Below are 12,632 nucleotides of genomic sequence, written 5' to 3'. Positions count from 1 at the left end.
AGGGGGTATAATTAGAGAAGGATTTTCTACACAGTTGACCAGGGTAGAATATTTAAAGTAACACAGAGGGAAAACCTGTTTCTTCAGCTACCTGTGGACTGGGTGCTGCCGGTGGATGTGCGGTCTGGGTCTCGACTCAGCCTGGAAACACCTGCCGTAATGATCTCCACGCTGTCTCTCTCCCCACTGGCACACAAGCAACATCTTATGTTAGTAACAAGCTCAAACCCTGAGAACCAAATAGAAAAATGGTTGAACAACGTACTCAGTCTGAGGTAATGGTATGACGCTGTGAGGTTTGACTTTCATGGCATCAGCTCTCTGGGTGATTAGACGCTGCCACCTTGTGCAAAGGAGGGGGGGAAATTATTATTTAATTATTATTATGTTATTAGCACATTTAACAACTGGAGCAATACAAATTGAATTAATCAATCAAAAGGTATGTGGTCTTACGTTCTCTGATCTGAAACTGTGGGCGCCATCAACTCATAGATCTGGGCTCCGTTTTCTGACATGGATAGGACGAAGAAGGACTTGTTGTCTGGCGGGAGAGAGTGTGGACAGAAGGTTCAGGGTGAGATTAATCACAATTTTGTGCATTAAGCCAGGACTTCCCGATACCTTCCTCTGGGTTGTATGCCTGGATGTCGTATAGGAAGGGGTTCGTTCGTTTTGATGATTTGCCCTGATCCTGACTTATGAAGTTAATGTTCCGCCATTTTTGTGAAATGCAAAACCGAAAAGAGATTGGGTGGTAACTGACCTGTGGCCACAGAGCGCACCAGCACAGTATTGAGTTTGATGATGGGGCTGAAGATATGTTTGGTATCTGCGGTGCCTGCCAGGTTTTTACTGTGACACTTTAGGATCAGACGCTCATCTTGCTTCTGTAGCAAAACCAGGATGTCCTGCAGGAGGAGTGTGTACAACTCTGAAAGGCGACACAGGGGACACTTATATTTAGTTTTGGGAAGCAATGTCAAAGTTTCAATCAAACTGCAATAATGTGCTGATTACAAACCAATAGTCTTGTCTTTGTTCACTTTCCATGACAGTGGTCCCTCGTGCACCATGGTTCTCTTGGTTAAATCCAAATTCTGAAGGAGGTAGAACGGGAAAATTATTTGAAAGCTTATAAGTACTTTCCACACCTACCTTTCTACTGAGAAGATATTTCAAGCAGAGTATGTGGGTGTACAACAAGTGAGTGTGCTTTAACTGACGCTAAATGGAGTTGTGTAGATAACTCACCTTTAGCTCCAGGATCATGGGGTTGTCTGTCTGCTTTAGAGAGGAGAGGTCCAATCTTCTCTGATAGTCCTCCAACCTCTAGAGGAAGGATGGAGAGAGAAATGGAAACAGAGGAAAGGGGATAAGTAAGCTCCTTTTTTTAAAAAAGGAAGCCACTGCCTGGGGAGCAAAGAAGGTAGTGAAAAAATAAATTGTGGTAGCGCAGGAAAAAGGAAGGACTTGGGATGAGACTGAAGGGGAGGAAGAGAAAAGTCGACGGGATGGCATGAATTGGAAAGGAGATTTAAAAAAACATCCTACCTGCTTGTCCTCAGATTCCTTCACAGCCTGGTTGACGTGATTGAGGATCTTTCTGCAGCAGTCTGCTGCCTGCTTCACTTTGTCCTTCTCCACTGCGTTGTCTGAAAGATATGACGACATCAAATAAGAAGTAAGGCCTCCTTAATTCTGCGGGGGGCTGTCCGGCAAATTGATATTTCCTCTATCCATTAATACACAATCATTCTCAAAAATTATGATAAAGCAGGGGGGCATTATCATCCCGTAATAGCTGGTTATACTTGATCGTTAGTGCATTCTCTGTGTGAGAGCCAAACCCCAGCCAAGACTAAAATGATGGACCAAATAATGGTTGTGACATTTCCCAAAATGTGCACTGCCGCTCCAGGACCATTAAAATGCTAATCTCTCCATTTGTCTCTGTAATTCACTAATGGCTGGTATGTTGCCATACAGAACCTTGCTTGAGACTTCATTTGGTCCATTTTTATCCACTTTCATCTTTCTCAAGAGTTCCATCTTTATCTATTGTATTATATTACATTTGGAATAAAAAAAAAATGCAAACTAGGTATTCCTGTATTCCTCATTTCCATGGTTACTTGCAACATGAGTACATTTGTCTCCATATTGAATTAGTTGCCTCATAGGATCAAATTGATTTGAGGCTCACAGGAGAGACAAGAGAGCTGGATACGATAATTGAACTCTTCTCATGGATGTCACATGCAGGGGTGTTGCAGCAGTGCAGTTGAACTAAAAGCAAGAATTCATTTCTAGTCAAGTCAGGAGAGTCTAAAAGGCTATGCAATGGTGGAGAGAATAAGTACAATATTGGTTTGAAACTGTCATTTTTAAAAGTAGATCACAATTTCTCTCCCTGTGACAGAGTCAGTGATTGACGAAGTATTCGTGACTGAGTGGAAGAGACTTTGAAGTGTCTGAATAAGACTGCAGGATGGCATCAGTTTTTGTACCTGCAGGAACTGTAAGTGGTTTGTATGAATGCACAAATCTGTTCTGTGGCTCCTCCTGCAGGCATGTTGACATCATTAGGCTTCATGTGTGTCCACAGCCAAAACAAGTGGCTGGCAGGTGCCTTATTGTATGCTTTAATCACATTGAGTCTCTTGCCTCTATATATACTACTATACTATATTATAAAGCTGTAGCAATTAGTCCAACGCAAGAAAATTAATCTAATAATTTTGATTGAACTATAAAGCAATTTTTTTAAAGCAGAAATGCCAAAAATGTACTGCTTTCCCACTCTTCTGTGGGACATCTGGACATTGGACTCACTTGTGATGGGAATTTTCATTTTATAGAACAAACAATTAATCAGGAAAATAATCGGTAGACTAATCAAAAATGATTGACATTAATTGCAGCTATTCTATTATCATTCAATATGACTAATATCTACTTGCCACATTTTTTGTTTATTTAAATATCTTGTTTTGAATCATTATTACATCCAAGACCATGCACACAGTTAGTATGTAGAGTAATTTGTGCACTACAATAACCAATGTGCAACATGCACAAATCCCTGTAAACTGTTGTGAAGGTACTCTGATTGGTAAGGCAACATTAAAGCACCTGTGTACTTGGCAATGTTCTCTAGTAGCAGGGGGTACTTGGTGAGCCGCTGCATCTCTACGGGAATGATGTCCTTAAGCTGCAGTCGGCGACACAGTCTGTTACTCTCTGCCTCCTGCAAAGCATAAGAAAGATTATACAGGAGGGGTGAACTTAAGCTGTCGCCAAACAGCAATTTTCTTCTATTTTTTAAGATTATTTTTTTGGGCATTTTTAGGCCTTTATTGACAGGACAGCTGAAGAAATGAAAGGGGAGAGAGAGGGGGAATGACATGCAGCAAAGGGCCGCAGGATGGAGTCGAACCTGGGCCCGCTGCGTCGAGGAGTAATCCTCTATATATGAGCTATCCGGGCGCCCCAAACAGCCATCTTTTAACAAGACTTGTTAAAAGATTAATACTTAGTATTAATGGTGACTGAGCAACACTAAATGTACCTTATGTTTTTACCCAGATAAGTGACATTTCAGCTACATTTTTTGAACATATACACACATACACACACACATATACATATATATATATATATATATGGCTTGTTTAACTTCTCTGTACGACATATTCTGAGCATTCATTCAGTATAGTAGCTAATTAGACATTTCAAAGATTAAACCAATTTATAAAGCATAATGTCAGTACCTGGACAAACGATGTAAACCGCGAGTCTTTCTTCTGCTTGGTCTTTATGATCTCCAGAGCAAAAGGCTGGTTGCTGCAGAAAGTCCCCACCGCCTTCTTGATCTTCTCCTCCTCTCCACCACTGAACTGTAACCACCCAACCCAGGACAGGACAGGACAGGGCAGAGACGGACAGAGATGGTGATCAGTCACTCAGTCGATCTGGGTCAGGGGTAGTTGCCATGGAAATGTCTAGTATTTAACCACTACAGTGAGCAGCAACTCCCAGAAGGGGGCCAGGCTTAATAGACCTCGTAGGTGAGACAGCTTAAGTTTAAATGTAGACTACATCAATGCTCAGACCCTCAGGGGACCGTTTACCGTATTTATCCCCCATAGAGATATTTTAGACAAGGCTGCCAGCTGATATGCAGCTAACTCGCATCTATCATCGGTATCATGTATCACACATGATACCGAGATGTCAGCCAAATCTAGGGCATTGTCTGACATAACCATTTACTGAGAAACAGGCTTCCATTTCACTCGCTTGCTTCCACTGTGATAACATTTATTGGCAGAGTTTGTACTTTTGTGCCATGTCTAAGGTTTTGTCTTTCAGGATTTAATGTTAACCCCTTCTCTCTCATATTAAAACTAAATAACCATTTTCCTGTACATATGACATTTCAAAACTAACAGAATTGAGGCCGAAGAAAGCAATTTCATGCCAACATCAACATTTTTATTTCTCGCTATAAAGCAATTTCCGGCAACAGTTCAATTTCTTTGTGCACAATACGTTTTTTTCCTACCACATCAGTCATCTCGAAATTTATTCAATATAAGAAAATGTTTGAAAGAGGAAATACAATTTCAGCCTGAAAATTGTACTCACCCAGGAGAGCAAGTCATCTCCTATCTGATCAATTACTGAAGACTCATTTCTCTTCCGAACGGCTGCCATTTGCTCCAGTATTGAAACTGAAATTCAGAGAGGCACCAATGGACAGTCAGAGAGAAAGAGAGTGTGTGTGTGTGTGTGTTTAACATAACAAAGATGAAGAATAAAACATGAAAATGTGAGGGTACTGTGTGTACTGCTGTTGTAGTTAGTTTTACTTTAAACTTTAGTTTGATTATTTTCTTTTACTGTGTCTTAATGGTTCAATATCAGTCATGTGTAGATAAGAATTTATGTTGGATTATGATGTGTGTGTTTGTGTGTGTGTACCATGCAGCTGTAGAATCTCGTCCAGGTTGGTGAAGATGTTCTTGATGTCCGCCGGAGGCAGGATGGACTCTTTGGAGAGCTTCTGGTAGAAAACGTGGTCCAAAACTCTCAGCATCCTAACATGCGCACGCTCTGTATAAAACAGCTCTGCAGACACAATGCAAGATGTTAATTCAAGATGGCAGATCATTTGCACATCGCAACATGATGTACATTCGATAGCAACTTGGGTTGGATCCCAGCAGATGCTCTGCTGCTGCATATCTCTTTCTTCTCCCTTCTACTCACTATACTCTATTACACAACAGGACTTTTAAGCACACTGAGGGGGAACCTCTTATATTCTTTGAAAATAAATATGGCTTTAATGAAATATGTCATATGATGTGAAGCGGTAAGCCATGTCCTCACCATTGATGACTTCCTGTCTCTTGATTTCGTGAGACCTGAGACCCGCAAGGACCTCTCGTCCCACCAGCTGCTGCCAGTTTGGAGGGTCATGCTCAGAGTCCGTTCCCTGGTCGTCCTCACTCTGGACATCAGCTGCACCCAGTCCCTCAAGCCTAGGGCAAGACAGAAAGTTAGCTTTTCATCTGGTTACTAAGGTTTCAACACTGCATATCACCACTTTTGTTTAGATGAATTTAAGTTTGAAAATGATAAGGTTTCCTCACCTTCTTATGGCCTTTGGTGTTCCCTCATGGGCTCTACAAAAACGATTAACAGTAAAATCAAGGTAAAAATAAATATTCTCTATGTAAGGAAGCCAAAGTGTTACTGCAAATGTGTCTGTAAATGCACCTGTCGCTTTCTCTGTCATCCTCTTGCAGTTGGTCCAGGCTGTAAAGGTCAAAGGGAGAAGCAGGGTACGGCAACCCGTCAAGAGGATCGGACTGAAGGCCGTCACTCAGCCTGGAGGGGCCTGAGGTCGGAGTCCCACCTGATAACAAGTAACAAGTTAGAAATCGTCGCTTCATCTGTCTTTTTCTTCTATTGATGTGCTAAGTCCATTCGCTCAGTAGCTCACCCATATCAGTGTCTCGGCCAGTGTCTGAGCCATAGGTGGCGCTGTTTGGGGATGAGGTGTTGACAGACATGGAGTGTGTGAGTTCAGAGCCCTCGCTCGATTGGCTGCCTCTTAGACGAACAGCTTCCATGTGATCACTTGCCCCCAGCGTAGGCTGAGACAACTGTTTCTGCGGCCTGGGCCGACCATCCAAGGCTTTACCCACTGAGTACAGAGAAATGTGGAGTCAAAATTTGGAAAAGCTTAAGAAGAAGTGTCATAATTTCCTCTTAGTCAAAAGTTCTAACTCACCCGATGCTGCTTCAATGCGGCTGGGCCGACGTTGAGGTCCAAGGATACTGGGAAATCTGGGTTTCTTCACCTTCTCTTCTCCTTCCTTTTCTGTCTTGATGCTTTTCTGTATTTCATTAAAAACAAGGGGCGTGTCAGGGAGATGATAAAGGGAGAGGAAGAAGGATAAAGGCGCAAAAAGCAATGTTAAGTACCTTGATCTTGGGAAGAAAGTTGATCCTGACCCGTTTGGACTCCAGACTGCGAGGCTCCTTGACCCTCACACCAAGGTGCTTCATGTATGTATAAATGACATACTGCATTGTAGTGCTAAATGAAAACAAAAGGGACCACACTTGAGTTTACTTGCTCCATTTTGAATTCTAACCGACAAAACAACAGGATGCTACAATCTGAAGTGTCCATATTGCGACATGCACCATATGTCATACTAGTCCTTCTTGTGCATTTTCTACACAAACCATCTGGGGTGCGCTGCGACCATATGGCATTTCAAACAAGACTGTTTCAATCAGTCACACTTTTGAATTATTTAATATAAACACGCTGCATAAATTACATGTTTTCTTTAAGAGACTGCCCTAATGTTTAATTTGTAAACTGTGGGGGATGACAGCAATATGTTGTGTTATTTGCCGAAACTTCAAAGACTATACTTTAAAGGTTAAAAAAAAGTGATTACCACTGACAGATATCATTAAATAATATAATTCATTAAAAAGGAGTCACAAAGTAAAATAAAGCAATGAATATGTTATTTTATATTATTGTGGGACACATTACAGGCTGTAAATGCAATGACGACACAGATGGTTCGAGAGGCCATGAGAGCCCCTGAAGTCTTACATTTTATTAATCAATAAAGTTGGCTTACCATTTCTCTTCCTCTGTGGTCTGAGTAGTTAACCTAAAAAAAAGAAAAAGAAAAAAAGAGGTATTTGTAAATATTTGTGCATGCGCGCAGCATATGTTGTTATGAATGGCATGTGTGTCATGTAACTGTGTGTGCATGTGCTACTTACAGGATATCCTCTATCTTGGCGATGATGTTTTCAGCATATGACCGCTCTCGCTCCAGAGCGACACGGTCTCTGACTCTCTCTTGGTCCAGTCTGGTCAACTCTACTTCAGCCACCGTTAAGCCCATACTGCGCTTCTGCCTACATGTGCCAACATATCAAGTCATATACTGTGGTTGGGTTGATCATTTTTTATAATTATTTTTTTTCCCCATTTGCATGATGTGGGAACCAAATTCCCAAGTTCTGCAATTAATCAGAACCTACCACACCATGGTAAATAAAAATTCAGAGCTGACAAGTTTACCTGAAATCCTCAAGGTTCTTCTGGATGTCAGGGAGCAGAGAGTCCTGCAGTGTTTGAACGTGTTGTCTGTTTATTTCCTCAGGGATCAGTTCTGTCCGCCGCCGGTCTGGAAACACATGCACACACACTTGCATATAGTGTACGCCAATTCTCTGACAGGATTATGTCAAGTGCACACTTAATATGCACTGTTATGGTTAAGCAATACTTTCCAAACCATCAGAGCATTAGATTTCTTAACACCTTATTTGGGAGTGTGCATGGCTTACAGGGACTGTGTAATGAGGATGGCCAAATGGTTAAAGTGACACTTAAAATGACACTTTGCAGACAACCAAATGAAGCAAAAGCACAGCATGAAATACTTACCGAGATCAGTAGAGATGGATTCAGGAACTGCAACTTTCAAATTCTGTAAAAAAAAAAAAATTAAATAAAAGGTTTTACACTTGGACAACAAATTGGGGAAAAAAAGAAATGAGTAAATATACATATATACATATATATAAGTCCAGATAGTCAATGTCAATGTGAGGGCAGATCATAAATCAAAGCACTCATAATCACATGTCATAACCTATGAATGGTGTAAAAGTCAGTTAGCTATGAGTCAATTATTAGGCTTGTTCGAGATGAGCCAGGTCTGCGCAGAATCGATCACCGGTGATCGCCGCCCAATGCATGCCGGTTAGATTTGTGTCCGACTTGATCCCGACTTGCTCTGACGTCATGCACACGTGGGCAACGATAACCTCACAAGATCAAGGCGGCCACAGGTTTGAGACGCAGGCAGCACAGTTGCTTTTCACCGACTGCAAGACCCAGGCGGACTGAGGGCATGATGGGAAACGCCGGCCTCTCAGCTGATCGGTTCAGAATCGACTCAACGTTTCCTATAAACTTTTTATAGTTTTTGAATTGGAGGGATTTTAATTGCTATTTGTCTGATTTAAAGGCTTATTCTGTGAAGAACACCTGTTGTGTGGCTGATAGTTACGTTTAGAAGTCAGAGAGACTAAATCTGTTCAGATTACGGATCGTCTACAGTCTGATGTGTATTAACATCAGCACCAGATCGCAGGTAGAGTATTTTGACAGCTACTCTGTCTTTATAAAACAGCTGGAGACTGTGTACAAGCTGATATATGGGTCTGATAACATTTTATTTAAATCGGAATCAGACCTATCAGGATTTGAGTGTTTCTGTGACTTCCTGTTCAGCCTGAAGGCTGCTGGAAACGGCTGCAAACTGTCCGACTTTACCGTGGATTTTTGTCACCGCCCACGGCTGCTGCCGCCTGCTCTCGTCCACTTTACAGGCGAGGCGCAGCTCATCTCGAACGAGCCTATTTGCTCTAACCTGTAAATTTGACTGTCTTATGCGATGTGGTGTTAACTGTGAAAATGCTGAGTTTTTTTTCATCATGTGGATCATGTTTTGTCAAAAATCTCATCATTGGTGTTTCAGATTGGAGTTTGGGCTTTGGATTTAAAGACGACAACAACAACAACAACAACAACAACAGATGTCGGGGCTGTCCTTGGCGTTATTAGTGTCATTTTGACAATGTTGTCAAATGTTGTCATTTTTGTCAAAATGTCTGACTTGTGTTGCCCATATTTCACTGTGGGGAACTAAGGCCACGTCCACACGCAAATGATTCAACGCGCTACTTTATATTCCAGGCCTATAGGTGGCGCTGTGTCTGCTACAGAAATTCACCAAAAACGGAGAAGAGGCGGAGCATGCGCATAAAGCTTGCGTGCTGTATACAAACAGACAGTAGAAGAAGAAACCAAACTCAAGAAGACAACAAAAATGGCTAGTGCAAGGAAACCAGAAACTACACAAGCACGTAGTCTGCCATTGTTGTTGTTGTTGTTGTTATGAGACGTTGTCGCGGGATAAGAGGTCGAAGGCTAGAGGTCGAGGGGTGTGGCGATGACATCATCGATACGCAAGTATGTGGCTTCGCCGTCCAAACGAAGACCCAAACGCGGCGTTTTTAAATTTTTTCACCCTGGGACCAGGTTTCAAAAAAGTGCATCTTCAGGCAGTGCGTTTACAGGATTCGTTTGGACGATCGGCCAAAACGATGCACAACATGTGCGTTTGCGCTAAAAAGCGTTTCCGTGTGGATGGCCCCTAAAGCTGCACTTACTGCTCCACGGTCAACGAAGAAGGTGTGGAGGTCCATGAACACCCGTCTGGTCTCTTTGGAGTTGGTCTGCTTGTAGAAGTCAGCATAGAGGTAGCACAGCTAAGGACATGAGATAACAATTAAATAAAAACAAACAAACAACAACAACAGTGAGCTGTAATGTCTGCCAGGCTGCATGAAAACAGGAAATGAATACATAAAAGATTTCAACAAGGTGTGAAGGAAGAGGGTCATACCACAGGAGCAGGGTCAAACTGAGAGATGACATGGTGAAGGAAGGCTGCGAGGTGGGCCGGACGAGACTTGAGCTGCTCAATGCTGTTAAAGCTGTTACACTGGCCATTAGTCTGAAACAACATCAGTTCAACAGTTTGCACTCTTGTTCTCTTTTCTGACTTCACATGTGACATACGAATTTGAATAATATTATTTAGACCTTGCTTGCAAAAGAAAAGTTTATAAAATATGTTGAATATGACAGCTGTGTTTAGTATTATGACATAGATGTTAAGATATTGCCTTGTGGTAAATACCTGCTCCTGGTCTGAATCAAAATAGTCGTCCTCCGCTCCAATGATTTGCGAGACGAGGCGGAAGGAGGAGGGACTGCTGACTGTGGTAGGGGACAGAGAGTCCTGGGAAAAAAAAAAAATTGGTACATTGTGGAATTACTCTGTTGTTTTTCCTCCATCTGTACATTTACAGTATAACCCAACTGACTGGGGTTTACTTGCACTGACAGGGATATTAATCAACATGCAATATTTATCTATTAAAAACACTTTCAAAAACGCACTCCTCAAGTGTACACCAAGAAAGAGTACATTTCTAATGCAGAATTTGCACACAGCTAAAGAGTACAGTTACCAGGTCAGTGGCGTCCTCTGCCTCTGGAGAGTAGCAGGAGTTGAAGCTGTTCCTGGGTGTGCTCTTTGGGCTGGGGCAGGATAACTCTCTAGGGTACAGGCTCTCTGGAGATCCAGGCCCAAAGCCACGAGATATCTGGAGGTGGGATGGAACGCAACATTACATTCTCAATTAATCTCAATTTAACAAAAGAAAACTCCAAAGAACTCAACCGTTTCCAAATCATTTATTTAGTTAGTTATTATACATGACCAACAGTAATTTGAATGCAGAATCAATACATACATTTATCGTAGCCAAAGCTAAAGAGGGCTAAGACTGATTTACCTCCTAATTTAGCATTAATCTATTCAGCTACCTAGTATTGGAATGATGGTTTAATACAAAGTTCAGAGGGAAATTTAAATGATGTTGGTTAATAGCGCTGACAACTTACAGGAGTGCTGCTCCATGACAGGTCTGTTCTGTTGTCTCCCTTAAAGACGGACGCGTGCTCGGTCTCAAACATGCTACCATCATCTGCATCACCACCTGGAACAGCCTCCTACGGATTCACACAAGATTTGTTATAAATTATGAAGAACCTCATTACACAAGACGGTAATAATACTGTACATACATTTATGAGTATTTTATAGAGAGCAGCCTAATATGTTGCCATACATAACACAAGGTTCAGTGAGTGATGTACAGTATCTCACAAAAGTGAGTACACCCCTCACATTTTAGTAAATATTTCATTATATCTTGTTATGGGACAACACTGAAGAAATTACTTTTTAATTATTGGCATGGGGTACTTTCCATAAAATCATCTCTCAATGCAAATCAAACCAGCTATTAGGCTAACTGATAAATAAAACCATGCCAATCTCTAGGTATGGTGAAGGGGATGTGATGATGTGGGGCTATTTCAATTCCAAAGGCCAAGGGAACTTTATCAGGATGCATAGTATCCTGGATCCATGAAATAACTGGCCTTTAAAAATAAAAATCTGCCTGCCTCTATGGGAATTTAACATAGGGGTGTACTCACTTTTGTTGCCAGCGGTTTAGACATTAACGGCTGTATGTTGTGTTATTTTGAGGGGACAGCACATTTACACTGTTATACAAGCTGTACACTTAATACTTTACATTGTAGCAAAGTGTAATTTCTTCAGTGTTGTCCCATTAAAAGATATAATGAAATATTTACTAAAATGTGAGGGGTGTACTCACTTTTGTGAGACACTGTATATAAAATAAGCTGTAACACAGACACAAAAGAGTGGCTTCCCACAGAGAAAGCCAAATCCTCTGATAAGATTAGGATTATAATTTGTCTGGAACGATCCCTAAATGCTCAACAACATTACACTGCTCAGATGTTGCTGGTAGATCAGTGTCCCAAGATACCCTATTCTGTATGCAAGTAGTACATAGAGGGAGTTAAGACCGTTTTATGGTAGTGCATAAACTCCACGCCGTAGCTACGCCGTTGCTCCTACGGCCTCGTGACCCTTTCGGAGTTCTGCGTCGAGGTTGAACGTGTTTCTTTGCATCGCGGTGCATTTCACCGCCAGAACGCTAGGAGGGGGTGTGGTTTCCGGAGGGTCAATCGCAAAACTCTTTGTTTACTTGTGCTGTGTGTGTGTGGAGTGGGTGATAGAGCGAGGGAGAAAGTGAGAGAGTGACGGCAATTGTCTTCGGAGCAAGTTGTGACTCTAGAGGCATAGTGAGAGAAACAAAGTGTCTCCCCTGTGTTTTCTGACCACGGTGGGAAATATGTAGCAGGAAAAGTTAACCCTCTCCTTGATTTCATGTTGTTTGGTGAAGGAGAACCAGGAAATGAGTCGGGGGGATTGCAATGCTACCAAGCCACGGCCGAGCGACATGCATCGCCGCGACGTGTAGTTAAACTTTTCGAGAGGTACACGTCAGGCTATGGCGTAGGGTCCGGCGTTGATGCAGAGTGATCTGCGGGGCTCTGT

The 12,632-nt window shown here is 42.0% G+C and overlaps 1 protein-coding gene across 3 annotated transcripts in view; it reads right to left on the bottom strand.

Moving 5' to 3' along the window:
- arhgef12a (Rho guanine nucleotide exchange factor (GEF) 12a) overlaps window positions 1–12,632 on the bottom strand; it is a 50,393-nt gene that overhangs the window by 2,404 nt on the left and 35,357 nt on the right. For all 3 annotated transcript variants that reach the window (XM_078246218.1, XM_078246217.1, XM_078246219.1), the window contains 26 exons: window positions 11,096–11,203; window positions 10,660–10,794; window positions 10,326–10,427; window positions 10,029–10,139; window positions 9,793–9,891; window positions 8,000–8,042; window positions 7,631–7,736; window positions 7,327–7,464; window positions 7,179–7,211; window positions 6,499–6,613; window positions 6,305–6,410; window positions 6,014–6,217; window positions 5,788–5,926; window positions 5,661–5,693; window positions 5,398–5,549; window positions 4,987–5,133; window positions 4,651–4,736; window positions 3,774–3,899; window positions 3,136–3,250; window positions 1,555–1,655; window positions 1,255–1,332; window positions 1,025–1,100; window positions 767–934; window positions 457–544; window positions 266–343; window positions 92–186 (listed from right to left, as the gene is read on the bottom strand). In XM_078246218.1, coding sequence (XP_078102344.1) covers window positions 92–186; window positions 266–343; window positions 457–544; window positions 767–934; window positions 1,025–1,100; window positions 1,255–1,332; window positions 1,555–1,655; window positions 3,136–3,250; window positions 3,774–3,899; window positions 4,651–4,736; window positions 4,987–5,133; window positions 5,398–5,549; window positions 5,661–5,693; window positions 5,788–5,926; window positions 6,014–6,217; window positions 6,305–6,410; window positions 6,499–6,613; window positions 7,179–7,211; window positions 7,327–7,464; window positions 7,631–7,736; window positions 8,000–8,042; window positions 9,793–9,891; window positions 10,029–10,139; window positions 10,326–10,427; window positions 10,660–10,794; window positions 11,096–11,203 — 2,782 coding nt within the window. The remainder of the gene's footprint in view (window positions 1–91; window positions 187–265; window positions 344–456; window positions 545–766; window positions 935–1,024; window positions 1,101–1,254; window positions 1,333–1,554; window positions 1,656–3,135; window positions 3,251–3,773; window positions 3,900–4,650; window positions 4,737–4,986; window positions 5,134–5,397; window positions 5,550–5,660; window positions 5,694–5,787; window positions 5,927–6,013; window positions 6,218–6,304; window positions 6,411–6,498; window positions 6,614–7,178; window positions 7,212–7,326; window positions 7,465–7,630; window positions 7,737–7,999; window positions 8,043–9,792; window positions 9,892–10,028; window positions 10,140–10,325; window positions 10,428–10,659; window positions 10,795–11,095; window positions 11,204–12,632) is intronic.

This window comes from Sander vitreus, chromosome 3, assembly GCF_031162955.1.
Source record: "Sander vitreus isolate 19-12246 chromosome 3, sanVit1, whole genome shotgun sequence".
NCBI lineage: Eukaryota > Metazoa > Chordata > Actinopteri > Perciformes > Percidae > Sander > Sander vitreus.
This window is presented reverse-complemented; position numbering and strand designations above follow the sequence as displayed.